A 21,472-nucleotide genomic window follows, 5' to 3' on the forward strand; every position below is an offset into this window, starting at 1 on the left:
ATTCCAGAGCTTAAGATCTAGGCTGCTGAAGGCACAGACACCAATAGTCGAGCAATTAAAATAGGGGATGCTGAAGAGGCCAGGGTTAGAGGAGTGCCAATATCTTGGAGGGTTTTGGGGCTGGAGAGATTACAGAGATAGTGAAAGGCGAGGCCATGGAGGGATTTGAAACAAGAATGAGACTTTTAAAATCGAGGCATGGCTTAACTGAGAGCTGGGGTTGGTTGGCAAGCACAAGGGTGATAGATAAGCAGGATTTGTTGAGAGTAAGGGCATGGGCAATAGAGTATAGAATAACCTCAGTTTTACGGAGTGTAGAATGTGGAAGACCAGCTTGGTGTACATTGGAATAGCCAAGTCTAGTTTTAACAAAGGCTTCAGACTTTGAGGGTCTCAACCGCAGATGAGCTGAGTCAGGGCTAGAATTAGGCAATGTTATAGAGGTGGAATTACACGATCTTAGTGATAGCGTAGATGTGTGGGTGTCAAATCTCTGTCACGGTCAAATATGACAAGAAGATTCTGAACATCTGGTTTAGTTTCAGGCAATTGCCAGGGAGAGGGATGTAGTCTAGTTAAGGAATGGAATTCGTACCAGGGACTGAAGATAATGGCTTCAGTGTTGCCATTATTTAATTGGAGAAAATTTCTGTTCATCCAGTACTGGATGTCAGGCAAACAGTCTGATAATTTATTGACAGTGGTGGAGTCAAAAGGTGGTAGTGAGGTAAAGCTGGCTATTGTTAGGGTACATGTGAAAACTAATACTGTGTTTTTAGATGATGCCGCTGAGGAGCAATATGTAGATGACCAAAGGAGGGGGCAAGAATAGATCCTTGGGGAGACACCAGAGGTAATGGTGTGGGAATCGGAAGAGAAGCTATTGCAGCTGACACTCTGGCTACGATTAGATAGATAAAAGTGGAATGAGGTGAGTGCAGTACCATCCAGCTAGATGACCAGAGAAGCTTTGGAGGAGGATGGTGTGGTCAGTTGTGTCAAAGGCTACAGACAAGCAATTTATATAACACTTTTAATGTAATAAAAGGTTCCAAGACACTTCATAGGAGCATTATGAGGCAAAATATGACACCCAACCAGATAAGGAGATATTGGATCATATGACTAAAAGATTGGTCAAAGAGGTAGGTTTTAAGGAGTGTCTTAAAGGAGGAAATTAAGGTAGAGTATCAAGTGTAAGGGAAGGACTTCCAGAGTTTAGGGCAGAGGGCCTGATAGTCGCTTAGGATGTCAGGATGGGGGGGAGAACACCCCCACTTGTCTTCAAAATAGTGCCATGGAATCTTCTGTGTCCATATGATAAGGCAGATAGGGCCTCAGCTTAACATCTCATCTGTAGGATGGTATCACCAATAATGCTGCAGGCCATCTGTGCTACATTGTTGCTGATCTTTTTCTGATCTCGCCCCTTCAGGCACAGACCTTGTTGGGGTGGCTGGTCTGCTTGGGCAGCAGCACAGCCTGGATGTTGGGCAGGACCCCACCCTGAGCTATGGTGACCTCTCCTAACAGCGTGTTGAGCTCCTCATTGTTGCGGATAGCAAGCTGCAGGTAGCGGGGGATGATGCAGGTGGTCTTGTTGTCCCGGGTTGCTTTGCCAGCCAGCATGAGGATCTCGTCTCGGGGACGGTGGCCAAGTAGACGGAGCCCGGCACAATGACCCTTGTGCAACAGCCAGTGAATACGGCCGATGGGTAACTGGAGACCGGCTCTGGAGGAGTGAGTCTTGGCCTTGGCGTGCTCTTTGCCTCCAGTTTTACCGCGACCAGACATCTTTCAGGTGTTATTGTCAGACAATGCACAATTCCTCTGTTCCACTGAATGATGAACACTCAAATCAACAAATTCAAATAAAAACAGAAAATGCTGCAAACAGGCAGCAGATCTGGACAGCGAAGCATAGTTAACATTTCAGGTCATTTAACATTTATAAGCAAGTGCAGAGCCAGGGAAAGGGAGGCAAAGAAAGAACAAAGGAAAAGGAAGAGATCTGTGACGGGGCGGAAGACGGGAGTCATTAAATGACAAAAGGGAATAATGGTGCAAATGGGACAAGAACAAAACAGATGGATCCAGTGAACTTCAAATGATGACAGTAAAATCACTACCAGCACCTGCTAGCTGAGAAAATGGGATTGTTGATATAGCCTAGAATTGCTGAAATCAATATTGAGGCCTGAAGGCTGTAAAATACTTAAGTGAAAAATGAGGTGCTATTCCTTGAGCTTCCATTGAGTTTCATTGGAACAGTGCTTGCTGGCTGAGGTCAGAGTGGAAGTGGGATCTCAGCTGTGAAAGAGGGAATTAGACCCAATTAACTGCTGCTTGAGTGCGTTTTGTGCATACAGACTGCAAACTGACTAAATGAAAATGACCCTGATTGCAATGCACTCAAAAGAATAAGTTTCCACAGGGACCAATGCAGAGATACTACAAGTAGTTAGGCAGCTGTGTTTATTTACTAATTTGCTGTTTACATTTTCTAAGTGCCATACGTTCTCTGTGTATTTACCTACTGTGAGCATTAGATGGGCAATTTTCTATGTATTAAAAAAAATTCTCCTGGAGTTGCATATGTTATGCTATATGCCATGGGGAAGCCATTGAGCAGTTGACAGCAGCTATTTCCATAAAGAAGGAAGATGGCACTTCAGACTGCTCAATAGAGTCCCAAAGTGACTGTTCTTTAAGTGACAATGGCAGATGATAGGAAGAACTAACTTGCTCCCTATTTTGGGCAAAGGTCAGGGTACAGTAGGCATCAATAAACCCACTTAGTGTTGGTTTAGTGGATGGGGTTTGTTGTGTTTATCAGTGTAGCCTGGGTTCAATTCCCAGTTGGGGGTGTGACCTTTATAATTCATGAAGGACATGATAACCTACTATTCCTGTGTGTGCAGGGAGTGAGGGTGACAAAAGAGGATTTCACAGTCACTTCAGCGTATTCTGAAACTATGCTCAAATGGCTGTTGAAATGCTGTTTAGTTAGAGATTGTGTGGATCAGGACAAAGTTAAAGAGCAAGAGATAAAAATGTTGGTATCAAAATATCTTATACATAGTCTTAAAAAGTTTCTCCTATTGAGTGGGTGGTGGAAGCAGCTGCAGCAGTAACTTAGAAAGGGGAATTAAATATACACTTAGAAAGGAAAAACTTACAGTGCTATGGGTTAAGAGCTGAAGAGAAGGATTAATTACAAAGCTCTGTCAAAGCATTGGCACAGGCAGGATGCTTCGCATGACTGCCTCTTGTACTATGATTCTATTGCCACCTTCTTAGTTGTTAGGAAATAGCTGATAAATGATCACAAAAGATTTTCTGTATTATCTGAATCTCTTGCTACACAAACATAACTGTATATGTTTCCACCATCTATGCCCAGTATGTCTACGCCACTATCCCCTGCCAGGAAGGCCCAGGGAACTTCCACTTTCTCCCTTGAATAGAGGCAGAACCAGTTCCCAGCAACCACTACCCTACTCTGCTTGGCTGAACTTGTTCTCACATTGATTTACTTCTTTGATTTATTTCGTTTCCCAGGTGAGCACCTGTATGAGTTCTAGCTATGCTTGTATTTTCATGAGATATTTAGAATATTCACTCTAGTGCTACTTGGATTCCCTGTTTTGGCACATTTATGACTGTACTGGTGCCACTTCTGGCTCTTACCCAGAACTGGAAAATTTCATCAACTTTGCTTCTAATTTCCACCCTTCCCTTGTCTTCACAAGATCCATATCTGACTCTTCCCTCCCCTTCTTCAACTTGTCTACCTCCATTTCTTTTGTACAGATTGTAACCAACATCTACTATAAGACCACCACAACCTTCAGTGCACTCCTCGTATCTCTCCTCTTGTTAGGGCACTATTACATTCTTTGTTCTTTAAAGCTATCTTCCCACCACCACCACTCCACCACACACTCCGCCCCCCCCCCCCCCTTCCCCCACACCACCCCAATTCTGTCTCTTGACTTGGTTAAAAACTGTTACATCTTTAACTTCTAATTCTGAAGAAAGGTCAATGAACAGAATTATTGGACAGGATTTTCCAGGGCCTACGGAAGAAGGTTTGGGGTGGGAAGGCCAGGAAATTAAGGGGGAGCCATGTTGGGATGGCTCCCCCGTACATTCCTGCTGGCAAGCGGCTTTCCTAAGGTCAGTCTAGTAATGGAGGCGGACAGCCAATGAGTGTGGTTAAGGCCCTGGTGAGGGATGATTTTGCAGCGTTGCTGGAACTTTACCATCAGCAGAGTAGCTCCGGCTGCTTGCAGAGGCTGCTAGCTCATTGGAGATGGCTTGGGGGAACCATTGGAGATGGAGGATCCATGTCCCACAGCGGGGCTTTGTGGATGAAAGGCCGCAATTGAGGCTGCGTACAGTCCTGTGAATGGGTTTCCTCCCCACCCCAAGTCCCGACTGGCTACATTGAAGATTGTAGCCCTTTTGTGGACCAATGAGGGCACCTCACCATTGATGACCTATCTCAGCGGCACCCACTTTCCTGAAGGGGCTCCCGAGGCTCCACAGCTGCCAGGCCTCTGAGTTGGCAGCATCAGGAACCCGTGTGCTGTCCTCAATGGGATGACAAGCAAGGAGGCAGCCAATTAGAAGACGACCTCCCGGAAGATTGCGCCACCGGTTTTGCTGCCACCAAGTGTGGGATTCGGACCCCCATTGGGTATCAAAGCCTGTAGGAGAATCCTGCCTTTTAACTCTGTTTCTCTCTGTCTCTCTACAGATGCTGCCTGACCTGCTGAGAATTTCCAGCGTTTTTCTGTTTTTGTTGCACCTTGTACAGAATTTGTTTTCTATTTAAACAATGAATAGTCCTGTAGGATAAAGCATTCCAGATAGCTCTGTGGTTCCCTTTTTGGTCAATAAGTGGTAATCCTTGAGTAGAGATGAGAAATGAATTTACAGTTCAGTTTGTCTAGTCACATAGCCCAAGCGTGGGCTGAGACAGACTGAAATTCATTGTCAGATGTTCCTAAAAGATTTAAAACTGACACAAATTGCTGGCTGTTATATACCTGATCAGCTGCAAAGGAAATCCATTGGGACCCTGAATGTGCTGAAAAAGAATATCTCTGTGATAAAATGAGAATAGTCTGTAATTTCAGTCGGGTTTATTATTTTTTTTGCAAAAACATAATGTTTTTAAAATTGATTATAGTGTAAGTTTCAACCTTTCATTTATGACATTCAATATTTGATGCATTTTTGCAAGTGCATATAATCATTGTCATACTTAGTATTTTTTTTCCAACAAGGATCAACCTTGGTAACATTCAAACTGACACATCCCATGCCAATTCAACAAATCTGTAAAATTATTTTCAAATGAGACCTAAGTAGTATTATAACTGATTTATAAAAAATAGCTTGGTATTGCACATTTTAAAAAAAAAGTTGCATATAAACATCGTACTCTGACACAGTGTAGGACTGTTTACATTTTCAATAATGATGACACCTTAGCTTATTCCCCTCTAATAAAACATTACAAGGGGAAAAGGTGAGACCATATATTTTTTAATTATTGCTAATTGGCAAACTAGCAATAAAGACAGCAGAATCCTGTGCAAAAGCATCCTGTGTGCCATTGCTGGTGCGCACTGTCTCATCCCTGAGTGCCCTGCCTTATATTGTTAAATATGTTCCACCCTAGGGCTAAAACGTGCTACATCACTGAATGAAAAGAGCGCTTAGTTGGCTGTAGGTCAGTTGGAGTTAGCTGCTGCCAATAAAATGGAGGACACATGCCAAGGTTATTTCTGGGACAATACTTTTCCAAAGCAAATGATTCCCAAGTAATGACATTTCTTTTATTGGGTGAATGTTGCAGCCAATTTCCCCCCCGAATTTACTGTTTCAATTAGGATTTGTGGCTATTTCTTGAGGGGGAGGGGGCTAGATAAGATTTGAGAGGACACATGATTCGGGTGCACATGGTAAGGACCATTATCATGAGAAGATGCAGATGGGTACTCTGGTATGACTAGTAGTACAGCTAGAAACCTTTAGTAAATCATTAATTATAGCCCAGGGGTGTAAACTGTACAGTGCTTTAAGCACTTTCCCTTGGGTTTTTGAATTAGCCTCATCTCAAACCTGTAAAACTGTATTTTGCCTCAAAACAGTTGGGATAGTTTGTGACATGGACCCAGAGGGCATACAATTCACAACCAAGAACAGACTACCAATGGTGCCCTGTGCGATTTAACTACCGGATATCTCAAAACACTTAATAGCCAATGAACTACTTTATAAGTGTAGTCACTGTTATAATGGCAACCAATTTGCATTCAGCAAACTCACACACAGCGCAATGTAACAATGGCTATATTTTTTTGTGTGACCTTGATTGAGGGATAAATGTTGGCCAGGACACTGGGGATATCTCCCTTACTCTTCCATGAGATCTTTTGCATCCACCCAAACAGACAGATACGCCTCACCTGAAATAAGGCACTACCAACAATGCAGTGCTCCCTCAGTACTGCACTGGAATGTCAGCCTCAAATTTTGTTCATGCCCTGATGAGACTTGAACCCAAAACCTTGTGATGCGCAGGCAAATGTGCTTCCAACTGACCCACGGCCGGGACAATGACAGAGTGGTATCTTGGGATAATCAATATTTGTAATCTCTCAATTTCACGCTACAGGCAGACATGATTGTTTTGTGGACCTGGGACTGGCTACGTTTTACTAAAGCTCTTATCTAAATCAACTGGAAGCACATGAACAGCACCAAGTGATTTCCTACCTGGAATATAATTAGTGTAATCCCACTGATAATGCTAGCTGTACAATGATACCAATAAGAAATTGATTCCCTGCTGTGTAGGCTGCGAAGCTGCCACCATCAAGGAGCATATCCTTGGGTGACCTGATCTAGTGCTGCCATTGTACAACCTCTATGACTCCCATGTTAATGAAAACATATTATGGCATGTTGATGCTCTTATGTGTAGCTACTGAAAACTGCCTTAGGTGTTTCTAAACTGAGCCAGGTGTCTCAAAGGAGCTGTAGACCAATAATGAGCCTTTTGAACAAGAAAATATTTCAATTGATTCGGACAATCCAAGTGTTAAATTATCCAAATGTATCAACTTGTAGAAAAGTGAGAACAGTTGGCAATGATATAATACCTTTTCTCTTGCTGAACTGCAAAGCCTGCCTGCCTGTCACCAGTCCCCCATATAAAATGTCCATATTGACCTTTTCCAATATGGGCAACAGTAGTACTTTGAGGATGATGTTAAAGAGCTTCAAGTCTGATTAAATACAGTCAGTTTGGTTCCTTTCATGAAATTCAGGGGAAAAAAAGTGGAGCATGTGAAAAACAGGAATGATGTCACAGGCTTATTCTGTATATAAAGCTTAGGGCTTTGTTTTCCTGAGTTTGTGCGATTATCTTATATTGCATAATGTTGCACGTTCTTTAGCTCTACATCTCATCGATGTGAAGGAAAAGGGGATAAATGGCACACCCTGAAAATCTGACAATATGCATATGGCCCCAAGGACCACTTTTGGCTGAACTCCTTCCCCTGCTATAAACTCTGGCTGACTTGCTGCTCAGGCCCCTCAACCTGACTGGCTATATAGCGGATTCAGGAGGTGGGATTTAGTGTGATCTTCTGTTCCTCACCCCTTCAGAGGTAATCCGAGGAGCGCAAGCAGAGTCAGCAGGCCATTGAGTGGGGAAGTGCTGATTCAGACACCTGGCTCATAATCTTTTGTGGGACCGTTAGTTGGACTCTACTTGGATTTCTGGCTCTCAATGAAAGTTTAAATTTATAAATGGCTCTAAAGATTTATTATATGACCCCCATTTTCTCTCTGAAAGATTGAAGGGGCCCACTACAACGGACACGGGAGTTTCTATCGTCTCAGATTGCACCTCTTTCCAGTCGTTGGTGTGAGCTTGGACATTTGCTCAGTTTTCAGATTTATTGCACATTTTTAAAAAATGTTTATCTGGAGAAAAAAAATGCTGATTAGTTACATCCCATACAGATCTTTTCAAACAAATAAATGGTCACACATTGCTCTGTCCAATAGACAACTGAGAGTGTACTGAAAATGATGCACATAAAACTCTCACTCCTGAATGAACCCATTTCCATTGTGTGGACATTGTCTCTGCCCTGGAATAGATAAGGATAAGCAAGTACTCCAAATTCTCCCAAGCTGCCCTTTTGTTGTGTGAACCAAGCGTTGTGTGAACCAAGCACAGTGACTGTATTGCGTGAATGAAGAATTCGACTTCAACAGCAACTTGTGAGAGACAGCAGGAGGATATGACTTAAAGCTTAATCAAAGAGGTAGATTTCTCTCAAAATTAAAAATTCTTCCCATATTACAAAGTGTTTTCTTTAGAACATACATGTCAGCGAGGAAAATTCTTTGATTCTGCTACTAGTAGCTGGTTTTCTTACAGCCATTCAATCCCATTCTCCCAACTTCAGAAATGTCTCGACATCATCCACCAGTTCACTACCTAATGAACGATCCTGTCCTTCAAACAAGTTGTGGCCATGTGGCCAGTACAGTCACCGTCAAAACAAATTCCCTGCCCTGGGATCAATATCCATTTGTAGTTTGTTTTGGAAGGACAATCAAATAACAACAGATTCCACTCTATTCTGGGGCATTAAGTGAACATATCAGTGGTTGGTCATCCAATGTAGTTGCAGCACTGGTGCACTGTACAATTTAATTTAATGGACTGAATTGAATTCCTGTTGACGTGCCAGACTGTTCAGACCAATCAACCAATTAAATCTATTAAAAGTGTAGGATGCAATGGCCAGACTGATCAGTGTGTTTGTTGGGTGATGAAAGAAAATAAGCAGGGTGCTTCATCTGTGCAGTCACTGATACTGTGACACCCAGCTTATTAAACTGAAGACCAAATAGTCCATATGGCGCATTAAAGTCTTTGACAATTTGCAGACTTATGTGCTGAGCAGTTTTAAAATTGTCAGGTTATATTAAGAGGCCTAATTTATTTTGCCTCTTGATGCTATAAGGGCTGATTGTATTAAGTGAACTGAAGATTTCAGAACATGTAATTTTAGGAAAGTGAACAGGAAACAGCTTACCATTTCCTGTGACTAAAATCATATTCCCCACAGCATACCACAAATTATTCACTACATTCAACTGCTTAACACTGATATCCCAGAAGCTCCAAATGTAGGAAGAGTCATTCACAACTCATAGCCTTCTCCTCGCAGTTAATAATTCTTCCTATTGATCAGAGGAATCAATCAGAAGCGCAAGATTACAATTTCTTTGTTTTGATCTACTTTTCATTTTAAGAGGTCTTTTTGACATTATGACTTTCTTTTCGCTGCCAATTTCTCTGCTCTCTCTCTCTCAGCTTCTTCAGCTTTTCTCTTCTCTTCTTCCTCTGCTTTCTTTCTCTCCTCTTTCAGTTCCTTGTACCTCCACTGGGGTAGTTCCAGGAAGTTTCCGCCCTTCACACTGCTCTTTCGCCGCACTCTCTCAGGCTCATAGGTAGGGGTGGGTGCTTTGAACACACGCACCTTGGGCACCACGATTCCAGGTTGCACACTGCTGAACTTCATCAAGCTCAAGGGTATCAGGCTACCCCTCCTGGAGGAAGCGCCGGTCGTGTGTTTGGAGAGAGAAGTTAGCGGTGGCAAGCTGGCTCTCCTTTCTTTCCTTTTTGAGACCACGACAAGCTGAGAGTTCTGAAATAATTTTTGGTGTTTAGTATAATTCTTGACTGGAGCTTTCACTTCCTGAGACTTCTGCTTCCTCAGGATCTCCTGCACCGTGAACCTCCTCTCTCCCACACAAGGGGGGTCGCTCGGGCAAACTGTCCTGCATCCAGTGGCAACAAAAGGGCTGCAAATTGCGGTGGTCATCCTGACCATGTGGTCAAGGGGCCCATCTTCTTCTGGATCACGAGGAAAGTTGATGGTCAAGGCTGACGTGATACTCTCACAGATTTTTTCCAAACAGCTCTTGGGCTCATTGGCTTTGGCTACGAGTTCTTTCAATTTTGGCCACTCAGGCTTATACCTGTCACTGAATTGGACAGGACAAGGGCTGGCCAGGAGTTTACGCATAAGAAAGATGGTTCCATACCGCCCTGTAAACTGTGCCCACTGTTCTGGGGTAAAACCCCTTCCGGAATCCCTGGCATTAATATCTGCACCTAGAGAGAAAACATATATGAATATAATGTATTTCTTCTACTTTTGGAATTTAACATCATTACCTAACATTACCTAAAATAAAGTCTATCTCACAGAAGGAAGTCCATCTGTAATTAGTTAGTATCTAGAATTAAGTGTCAGGCTTGGCTCAGTGATGTGTAATGGAAAATGTGAAATTGTCCACTTTGGCAGGAAGAATTGAAAAGCAGTTTACTACTTAAATGGAGAAAGATTGCAAAATTCAGTGGTACAAAGGCATCTGGATGTCCTGGTACATCAAAAGAAGCTAGTATGCAGGTACAGCGTATGATTAGGAAGGTAAATGGAATGTTGGTGTTTTTTGCAAGGGGATTGGAATAGAGAAGGAGGGAAGTTTTACTGCTGCTGTTCAGGGCCTTGGTGAGACCATATCTTGAATACCATGTACAGTTTTGGTCTCATTTTAAAAAGATATAATTGCATTAGAAGCAGTTCAGAGAAGGTTCACTTGACTCATTCCAGGGATGAAGGGCTGATCTTATGAAGGAAGGTTGAACAGGTTGGGCCTAGACCGATTGGAGTTTAGAAGAATGAGAGGTGATCTTATTGGAACATGTAAAACCTTGAGGGGACTTGAAAGGGTGGATACTGGGAGGATGTTTCCTCTTGTGTGGTGGGGGGGGTGGGGTGTGTGCGGTGGGGGGACACGGGCTATAGGACACAGTTTAAAAATAAGAGGTCTCCCTTTTAAGACAGAGATGAGGACATTTTTTTTCTCTCAGAGGGTTGTTAGTCTTTGGAATTCTCTTCCCCAGAAAACAGTCTAGACTGTGTCATTGAATTTATTCAAGGCTGAGCTAGATAGAATATTAATAGACAAGGGAGTCAAGGGTTATGGGGGAGGGTGGAGTTGGGACCACAATCAGATCAGCGATGATCTTATCGAATGCAGAGCAAGCTTGAAGGGCCGAGTGGCCTGATCCTGCTCCTAAGTCTTATATTCCTATGGCCAGGTCCTCTTACAATTGACCTAGATGCCACAACACCAGAATGCAGCCTAATACTACAATCAAAGCAATTTGCCCAGATTGAACTTAATGATCCTCATTCTAGCAGGAGTCAATGGAAGGTCCTAAAAAATCAATAGGATTTCTCTAAACAAGGTCACCTGGGAGAATGGAAACTGACCTTAGAGTTTCTGAGAAAAAAAATTAGTAGTGTAAACTAACCAAATTTGCTTGTTTAATAGGAGGCAAAGTTTTGGTCCCTGATCAGTAACTCAGATCATGACTAAATAAACCATGCACAAAATTCTGTGGGATATTCCACTTGTACTGCGAGAAAAGATGATATTGCTGTTACTGATTGGGACTGGTGGAGTTCGATAAATGAAGTGACAGAGCAGCAGTGTGAACCCAAGCGTCAGTCCAGCTCATTGTCCAACCATCATTAGTTCAGGCCCACTCGAATTTCCATCCCTACGTAACTGAGCTGCCCAAACTCATTTCACATCCATGGACCGAGCAGTCGCTTTCTGTGCTGGTTCTGTAACAATTCATTTTCAGCTTGGCAGCCCAGCCTAGATCAGAAACCAGGTTGCCTACTGACATTGATGTGCTAAAAGGACATTATCTATCAGTGGGTCGCTGGGTCAACATCCTGGAACTCCCTACCTAACAGAATTGTGGGAGCACCTTCACCACATGGTTTAAGAAGATAGATTATCACCAACACCTTCTCAAGGGCAACTAGGGATGGGCAATAAATGTCAGCCTTTTCAGCAACTCCAATATTTCCAAAATGATTTTTTTAAAACTTTTTGGTCAGTGGCTAAATATTCATTTTCTATTAAATTCCATGCCTACTGCTGTTGTTCTATTGAGGCCTTCTGTAACACATTAACACAGCATAATATTTTCCTTTCAAATTGGCCTATGTGGGAGTCAGTTAGCTCAGTTGGCTAGATTGCTAGTGTATAGTGCAGAATGATGCCCATGGTACAGGTTCAATCCCCATATTGGCTGTGGTAGTTCATGGAAGCCTGCCTCCTTACCTTGTCCTATGCTTGACATGAAGCAGTTATACAGCCCCTCAAGATGCATAACTACTGAGATGCCTATGGTGCCTTGTGGACAATGGCTAACTACCTAATTGGCCTGTACAAATCTCTGAACTCAAGGTGAAGCCATTGGAAATTAATGATCCCTTCGCAAAATTCATTAGCAGTGCCACCTATGAGGTAGTGCAATGTGTTGAACACCAGTTTCTTGCTCAACTACAATGGTAGGGCATGAGTCTTAAGTATCTCCCTCCACAGATTTTGGCTATGCTATTGTAAGGAGTGGCCAGACCTAAGGTTAAGGAACTTTCATTGGAGAAGGAAAGAAGGAAAAATAATTGATACCCCCTCTAACACAGCACCCAGCTGAGAAGTACCTGTTTCAAGTGAAATTACCGTGTATTGCCATACACCAGAATTTCAAAGCTGCTTTGGCACATCACTCTGCAAGCTGATGTGATTGTTTGTTTGAAATTTATGCCAATGAACGGCTTTTTTGTGGTCCAAAAACTAAACTGAGATTGAAGGTTCGAGAACCATGCCAGAGGGAGCTGTTCTACTGGGAGCTTCACGTGCTGTTGCTCATTTAATGCCTCTGTCAGCTCACACCTTACAGACATTATCCATGCTAAAATACTGCAGAGGATTATATGGTACCTGCCTGGCACCTGGGATTAGAATCATAGAGCAGAGAAGGTAGCAATTTGTGTCATTATGCAGCTACCTGGTTTTAGAAATGAACCCCACTCCCCTGCTCTTTCCCCATTGCCCTGCAAATTCTTCCTTTTCAAGTATGTATCCAATTGTCTTTTGAAAGCTACTACTGAATAAATTTCCATCTTAGTTTCAGGCATTGCATTCCAGATCATAAATGACTGCATAAAAAAATTCCCCTTACCTCCTTGGTTCTTTTATCAATTATTTTAAATCTGTGTCCTCTAGTTACTGATCGTCCCACTTGTGGAAACAATTTCTTACTCTATCAAAACCTTTCAGGATTTTGAACACCTCCATTAATTCCCTCCTTAACCTTTGCTCTAAAGACAACAATCCCAACTTCTCTGATCCCTCCACAACTGAAGTTCCTCGTCACTAGTACTAGTCTAGGATCCTCTCTGCATTCCCTCCAAGGTCTTGACATCCGTCATTGAGTATTTTCAAGACAGAGGTAGATTTCTAGATATTAAAAAATATCAAGGGAGATGGGGATAGTGTAGGAAAATGACATTGTGGTAGAAGATCAGCCATGATCTAGTTGAATGGTGGAGATGGCGGAGCAGGCTCGAGGGGCTGATTGACCTACTGCAGCTCCTATTTCCTATGTTCCTAAAGTGTGGTGCCCAGAATTTAACACAACACTCAATGTAAAATTAACCAATTTGTTACAAATTGTGCAACCAATAGAACTTAAATTCTTAGCCCTACGCTCTACTTATTTAGTTTAATAGTAACATGGCTCAAAAAGCAGTCAAAGCCCATTCCCTTATTACCTCAGCGTAGACAAGGGATCAACTCTATGTATTATACTGTATTGTTACTATGTTACAGAAGGTCTCAATAGAACATCACCAACAGCGGGCATGGAATTCATTGGAAAAAAAAAGGTTTAGCATAACTTATTCCTTTTGTACTCTATTCCCCTATAGGGAGTAGGTCTCAGTGTGCACAAACAAATGTTTCAGCAAAAGCAAAGCATTTCAGTAGATTGCAATAGAACTCATTTGCTTCTGTGATCTAAATTTTAATCCACCAGAGAATGATGGGATGCGTTTCGTAACATTGACTATGAGAAAGAAAGAACATGCATTTATGGAACTTTCACAAACACAGGATGTGTTAAAGCACTTTGCAGCCAACAAAGTACTTTTCAAAGTGAAGTACCTGTTGTACCGTAGGAATCACAGCAGCTAATTTGTTCAGCAAGGTCTCATGAAGGGCAACATGATAATGGTGATAATGGCATGATCATTTGTTTTCACCAAGTTGATTGAGGAACAATTATTGGCCAGGACACCAGGGATAACTCTCCTGCTCTTTATCAGTGGTTTTTCAACCTTTTTTCATTAAGGAGCCCTATAATATATTGTGAAATTCTGTGGAACCCCAACCCCCTCTCCTTCCTCCCCTCCTGCTGTGTGTGTGTGTGTATATATATATACATATCTAAAACAAAAATGAAAACTAAGTAAAACACTATTGAATGAATTAATGATTATTTTTCATTAAATGTAAGAACAATATATCTTTAAAAATTGAAAGCCATAGTACAATTTTCAAATGGCCTGAAAATTAGGGTGCTCCATGAACCGGGGGAACCCTGGTTGAAAAACACTGTCCTATTTATAAGGCCCAGGATCCCGTATGCTTTGTAAACTGCCTGATTAACTTGACCTCCCACCTTCAATAGGGATTATACTGGGAACAGGGCAAGATAAGTCGTCAAAGAAATCGTAGGTACCTACCCGCCAACATCAGGGCTCTGACACAATCCGTTTTCCCTTGCATGCTTGCTTTCATCAGCGGAGTGAACCCATGGACGTTTCTCCTCTCAATGTCAATTCCGGGAAAATAATTCAGCAAGTGATTTGTGATCGTAATGTGTCCTGCAAAAAAAGTATGGTGCAATAGTGCTTAGAGACTGCAAATCACACAGAAACAGCCACATACAGGGAAGTAGGTCTCAGTGTGCACAAACAAATGTTTCAGCAAAAGCAAAGCATTTCAGTAGATTGCAATAGAACTCATTTGCTTCTGTGATCTAAATTTTAATCCACCAGAGAATGGCTACGTAACATTGACTATGAGAAAGAAAGAACATGCATTTATGGAACTTTCACAAACACAGGATGTGTTAAAGCACTTTGCAGCCAACAAAGTACTTTTCAAAGTGAAGTACCTGTTGTACCGTAGGAATCACAGCAGCTAATTTGTTCAGCAAGGTCTCATGAAGGGCAACATGATAATGGTGATAATGGCATGATCATTTGTTTTCACTAAGTTGATTGAGGAACAATTATTGGCCAGGGCACCAGGGATAACTCTCCTGCTCTTCATCAAATTAGTGCCATGCAATTCTTTACACCCACCTGAGACCATGACACTGGGACATATACATAGTTCAATTTGGAAAGGCAAAATTTACAGAGTGTATCTTCCTCCATTTTCTAATTTGAGTGAATGAAAATCAGCACGAGTGTAGAAGGAGAAAAAAATCCACTTTACAGTTTACCACTTTATCACCAATATCAACGAAAATGTGGAAAAATATCTCCCCCGTTCCTCACGGGCACAGATCCAGAGCACAATGTTGTCTGTATTTCAGATTTGATTCACATTAAGTTGCCACACCCACAGGTTGGCATGGCAAGCTTCTGCCAATTACACCCAAGCAGAAGGGTTTATCACATTAAACCCAGGTTCTTCAGCGCAGAGGCTCCCAAAGTCATATGAATCCAGTGTTAATCACCTGACCTGAAGGGACATATAGTTGCAGTCATTTGCAGCCTGACCTAGGTATGGTTCTTTTCCTGCTGCTGCTGCAATTTAACTTGCTTTAAATTCAGTTATGTTAGTCTAAACTCATCAGTTGATCTGCCTTTGGTAATTATGGACCTGTGACCAGCCATCAATTGAAGCCACGTAGCTGTGTCCTCTGTTGCAGTAATTGGTTAATTGAAGACTGCCGTGACCAGCAATTAATTGAAGCCGATTACAAAGTAAGGCCAAGATCTTTAAATGAATAATGGTATAGTTCCTGGAAATTCCACTGCTCTTTGTGATGCTGGAGGATGTAGTCTATCAGCCATAAGTCGATTACGCTGTTCAACTGTGTTGATTCATGGAAGATGTCACACTCGGACTTAATACTAACGAGTTCCTGCAGAAACCTGGGTGTAATTTATCCATGGCAAAACCGATGCAACATCCAGCGCATTCTGCCAATTGCATCCCTATCGGAAACCCCAACGTCATGTTGACATTGTGAAACCTGTCTGCAATTAGGGGGCAGCTCACTTACTCTTTTGTCTGGTCAAATCATTTGGACCATAACTCAGGCCCATCACAATTTGTTTCTGATTTCCTATAATCTGTCTCGGCGGGTGAAGCTACCCTATTAAATTCTCCACCTGTACCCCTTCCTGATGACTGCACATTGCCCACTGCCCTTGGGAGCCCAGGCTTTCCTCTGTTCTAGTGAGACTTGTGTTGTACTCACATCATCATATAATAGAAAACAATCCAAGCAACAGGCATGTGTTTCACAGTTCAAGTAGAAACATTTATCCCTTTTTCAGTTTTTATGTTGAGCCTCTACATTTTTATATCCTTTCTTATAAATCAATGTAAATCCTTTGTAGATATGTAGATTTACACATAGCAATAGACATATTTTAAGTGAATTGCCAAAAGAACCAGGGGATGTGAGGAGAGTCTTTTTTTTAAACAGCCTGTTGTTATGATCCTGAACACACTGCCAAAATGGCTGGTGGGAGCAAGGTCAGCAGTCACTTTCAAAAGGGAACTGGATGTGGTCTTGAAAAGGTAAAAAAAATTGTGCTGGGCTATCGGGAATGTGCGGGTGAGTGGCACCAATTGGATGAGCTCTTTCAAAGAGCCAACACAGCGTGATGGGCTGACTGGCCTCCTGCAGCACTGTAAGATTCCATGATACCTATAGGTGGGTGGATAGATTATCGTAGAGAGAATGTTGAAATTCTATCATACATTATAACATATAAAACTAGCTATGGGAGGGTACTTACTGTCATGGTTCTAAATGATTGGGCTATTGCCTCTTCATAAGTAATAGGTAAGAGGTTAGCAAACCGCAAGTACTTTGATTTCAATGGTAACAGCTTTTTTGCTGCTTTTATTCACTGTAGTGCTTTGCGACCGAGAACTTCATGGGTTATCTGCTAACCGTACAAAAATTCACCTTCCTTTCGGCACTTTGATTTTATGTAAACTGACAGTAAAAACTGGGAAGGAATGTGAAGCTGACAATTGTGCTGATAATACCAACAGCAGTAGGGGTGATGACATTGGATTGAAGGATAATGTTAATCCTGCAAATAGGCACTGCAGTGTCATCATTTTCCGTCCTTCAGCAGTTGGCTGGTTTCTATTCCCAGGAATGTCTTTCCCTTCCTTCCCTCCCGAGGGATTATAGAGCCATGACAAGCTGTTCCTTGTGGGTTCTGTTTTCGTAGAAAAAGCATAGAGGGCTACCAGATTGCTCCCGAGGGTAAGAAGTCAGGAGTGAATGGATCAACCAGGGGACGAAGTGAGAGTGAGCGTGTCTCCTGTATAAAAAAGAGCGAGGAGTACTGTAACCATGTTCTGGGGCCTTGTGTTGTATTCTCAGTGACAGAGCAAAGGTGCTTTTGCACCATAAATCCAGTTTAATGTACAATTCAAAAGAGGTTATCTAGACTAGTCAATCTTCTTGTCACATTGTGTAAGCACAGTCAAGATAGAGTGTTAAGTGGGGTTAGAAGTCAGGGAAAAGTTGGACAAGGGTGATTCAATCATTCATTCTGTCCTGATTTTTACACTTCTATCACAAATTCCCATGTACACGTTTATTGTGGAAATTCCCCATGTAAACTTGTTACGTGTTAATTAAACCCTCCTATCTCTGGTGCTACAGCAGTGCTACTGACACCCATATTCCAAAACTCACGAATAGTTAGCCAGTTCATTTCATCAGTTCAACCATTTAGCTCAGATCTGCTGACAATTTTAACTCTACCATTGAGTACCACAGTTCATAATATCTTTCTCTAAAGGCGGTGCCTTTGGAATATTTATGCTGCAGAATATTCCAATATATTTTCTAACTGTTAATTGAAATTCCATTTGAATTGTAATCAATGGCATGTTTAAATTATATTTGAATGGATAAAGCACCACTAATGAATTCTATACACAGGGGTTTCAGCAACTAATGACTCAACAAAGGGCAATCGCCAGTGTGGCAAAGCTTTACCAATTTGCAACAGCTCGTTTGGGGGTTGGGGATGTGGTGATACATCAGCAGAATCATTAAGATCCTGCTCTGTCATATCCAGGCTGATTCAATCAAATCCAGTTTCCAACCAGTTCACTGGCCCTGCAGTATTAGCGCTAGTGACACAAGGTATGCTCGAGGATCATTTCCTTGGAAAATTCTGCCACATTTCAGAAAGCGTCCAAACTCACTCTGGATGGACCTGTCTGAAGGCTCAGTACAATTGTATTGGTTTGTGTGGGGTATTAAGATTGGCCTTTCTAGAGACTAGAGCACAAAATCAAGGCTGAGACTCCAGTGCAGGACAAAGGGAAGCTGTACTATTGAAGCTGCTCTCTTTTGGATGAAACATTAAACTGAAGCCCCCATCTACTCTCTCAGGTGGATGTAAAAGATCTCAAGGCACTATTTTGAGCAGGGGAGTTCTCCCCATTGTCCTGATCAATATTTATTGGTCAGGGGAACTGGGGATGGCGTAGTGGTATTGTCGCTGGACTAGTAATCCAGAAACGCAGGATTTGAATTCTACCACAGCAGATGATGGAATTTGAATTCAATAAAAATCTGGAATTAAAAGTCTAATGATGACCACAAAATCACCATTGTCGATTTTTGTAAAAACCCATCTAGCTCACTAATGAGGCTGTCCTTACCTGGTCTGGCCTACATGTGACTCCATGAACCACAGAAATGTGGTTGATTCTTAAATGCCCTCTGAACAATTAGGGATGGGCAATAAATGCTGGCCTAGCCAGTGACGCCCACAGCCCATGAATAAAAAAAAAATTAACACTTAAAATAGATGAGCTGATCATTACCACTTTGCTGTTTGTGGAGCCTTGCTGTGCACAAGTTGGCTACTGCATCTCCTACATTATAACAGTGACTGCCATTTCAAAAGTACTTCATTCTTAAGTGTTTTTGGGATGTCTTGCTATATAAATGTAAGTCTTTCCTTTCCTTTGAAATTTGACGCTGTACCGACTTGGGTTTTGTTAAATGTAAGGTACATAATTCAAGTAAAGTGTAGTTTTTTTGGCTGCAGAAGTCAGTATTCTACATTGTCTCTTGGTACAGATGTCCTCAGCCTTGGATTTGGGACCCCTCTGGGCGCCATGTGAAGATTTCAAGGGGTTCGCCAGTGGCTCCCTGTCTCCACCAAACAGACAATTTAAACTAAATTTAAAGCTGATCCTCGAAGGCTACATTATCCAGAGCACAGAGTTTTACCATTATCCAGAGCACAGAGTTTTACCATCATCACTCGACACCAACAAGGTATCACTTCAGTCCCCAGTTCCGGCCCTGTACAGGGTATCAGGAACCAGAAACCACTGCTTTGTCCCAGAGGCTCATGGTCATTGGTCCAGAACCATATTGTCAAAGCGACAGTCACGGCGGGAACACTTTTGTTAGGCCTGCTCATAACAGCCAATACCATTGGTCTCATCAGCACCCTATCAACTCCAGTGACAGTCTACCAACCTCAGTGATAGTCTATCCACCTTCGTCACAGTTTACCAACCAGTCAGAGATCACCAACTACAAAGCAGCACTGGCTCCCAAATCATGGAGATATGCAGGCATTCCTCCCTGTTCGCATTCTCTCTCTCCCACTTCCTCCTTCATTCTCTTTCTCTGTCCCATTTCTTCCTGCTCACACTGGGGGGTATTTTCCATGCCCACTGACTTTGGGCGTGTTTGGCGGTGTGAGCAGACAATATGGCGAGAAGCTCAAAAATCGGTTTCACGTTGTCATAAAACCAGTTTGCAATAATCCGCTCTGCCCGTCAGCGGCGGGCCATGTTTCCCGCCGTTGGATGTCGGGAACCTCAGAAACATCTGCATATCATTATAAGCCCAGGTCACCGGAATCATCCCTCCATGCTGGATCATCCGAGCACACCGACATGTTTCACAACTGTACATAAGCAACGCGCACCGGGCGAGCTGCACTTCACTCGGGACTTCAAGGTTTGTTTGCCTACCTTGCTTCGGGCAGCACTCGCAGGCATCAGCACCAGACTTTGCAGGCAGCACCACATCACTTTTGGGGGGGTTCACGGCAGGCCTCTACCTACCAGACCCGCAATAAGGCGGGGGTGGCTTTTCAACAGCTGCAAGGCTAGGGCTTGCTTGGGAAGGGGGAGAAGTGACCCCAGGCAAGGGAAGAGGCTGCAGGGCGAGAGTTGTACTAAGGGAAGGAGGGTAACTCAGGGTGTGTGGGGGGGGCACAAGTTGATCTGTGCAAGTGGCCTCAAGATGGTGAGGGCTGAGGAGGCAGCTGAAGCCTGATGGAGATGTGATGGTGTGCATGAGAGAGTGAGTGGTGATGTCCCTTGAGCTGGCAGTGAGAGAGATGCCAGTGAATGTGTGATGAGCTTGAGTGTGTGAGTTTAGAGTGATGAGATGATTGCCTTATCCTGTCGGCAAGGATGAAATCATTCATCCTCTTTCTGGCCAAACTCTTCTGAGCAGCAGTGGCACTGAGCACCACTGCCATCACCTCCCAAGCCAAAGTGGTAATGTTGCTGTCCCTACTGCGGCCAGAGTGGTGGTAGAGGACATCACTGTGGGCCTCCACAGCATCCAAAAGGCGCTCGAGGGACACAACGCTAAACTAGGGGCTGCAGCATCATTGTCTTTCGGGGCCATGTCCTCTTTGCAGCAGTCCTGTGCTGGAAACACTGAAAGGTGTGCGTGCAGCTGCACTTTAAATGTGGCGCCCCGCGTGATGAAGCGGTGAGGTGACGGTGTGGCGGGAGTATAGGAGTCCCCACCATTAAAATGGCGTGTTTCCCAAAAATATGTGATTAATGAGGCAGGATTAGGATGATGCGGCATGAAAAGCTGCCATTGCGGCTGGCAAGTAAAATGTCCAATTCCCCACCCACTACCGTACTTAGTGCAAATCTGGGATGTTTCTGCCCATTGTCTCTCTCTATCTTGTTTCCTCCCTGGTCACATTTTCTCTCTGTCCCGCTTCTTCCCTGCTCACATTCTCCCTCTCTATCCCACTTCTGCCTGCTCACATTCTCCCTCTCTATCCCACTTCTCCCTGTTCACATTCTCTCTCTCTGACCCGCTTCTCCCTGCTCACATTCTTCCTCTCTATCCCACTTCTCCCTGTTCACATTCTCCCTCTCTATCCCACTTTTCCCTGCTCACATTCTCCCTCTCTATCCCACTTCTCCCTGCTCA

The 21,472-nt window shown here is 43.0% G+C and overlaps 2 protein-coding genes across 2 annotated transcripts in view; both read right to left on the minus strand.

Annotated features, from left to right (window-relative positions):
• Positions 1-1,431: 1,431 nt before the first annotated feature.
• On the minus strand, positions 1,432-1,794 carry LOC144674367 (histone H2AX-like). Its single transcript, XM_078535768.1, has one exon. The coding sequence runs from the start codon at positions 1,792-1,794 to the stop codon at positions 1,432-1,434; it is 363 nt and encodes a 120-aa protein (XP_078391894.1).
• Positions 1,795-9,154: 7,360 nt separating this feature from the next.
• The window catches only part of LOC144679081 (ankyrin repeat domain-containing protein 33B-like), a 47,218-nt gene continuing 34,900 nt past the window's right edge, over positions 9,155-21,472 (minus strand). The window contains exons 3-4 of the mRNA XM_078539362.1: positions 14,724-14,864; positions 9,155-10,222 (exon numbers count right to left, since the gene is read on the minus strand). Coding sequence (XP_078395488.1) covers positions 9,372-10,222; positions 14,724-14,864 — 992 coding nt within the window. The 3' untranslated portion in view covers positions 9,155-9,371. The remainder of the gene's footprint in view (positions 10,223-14,723; positions 14,865-21,472) is intronic.

This window comes from Cetorhinus maximus, chromosome 3 (genome assembly GCF_964194155.1).
Source record: "Cetorhinus maximus chromosome 3, sCetMax3.hap1.1, whole genome shotgun sequence".
Taxonomy (NCBI): Eukaryota; Metazoa; Chordata; class Chondrichthyes; order Lamniformes; family Cetorhinidae; genus Cetorhinus; species Cetorhinus maximus.

What these genes read in the sequence shown, in the direction of transcription:
- LOC144674367 (XM_078535768.1), bottom strand. Translation starts at nt 1,794, where the DNA reads ATGTCTGGTCGCGGTAAAACTGGAGGCAAAGAGCACGCCAAGGCCAAG.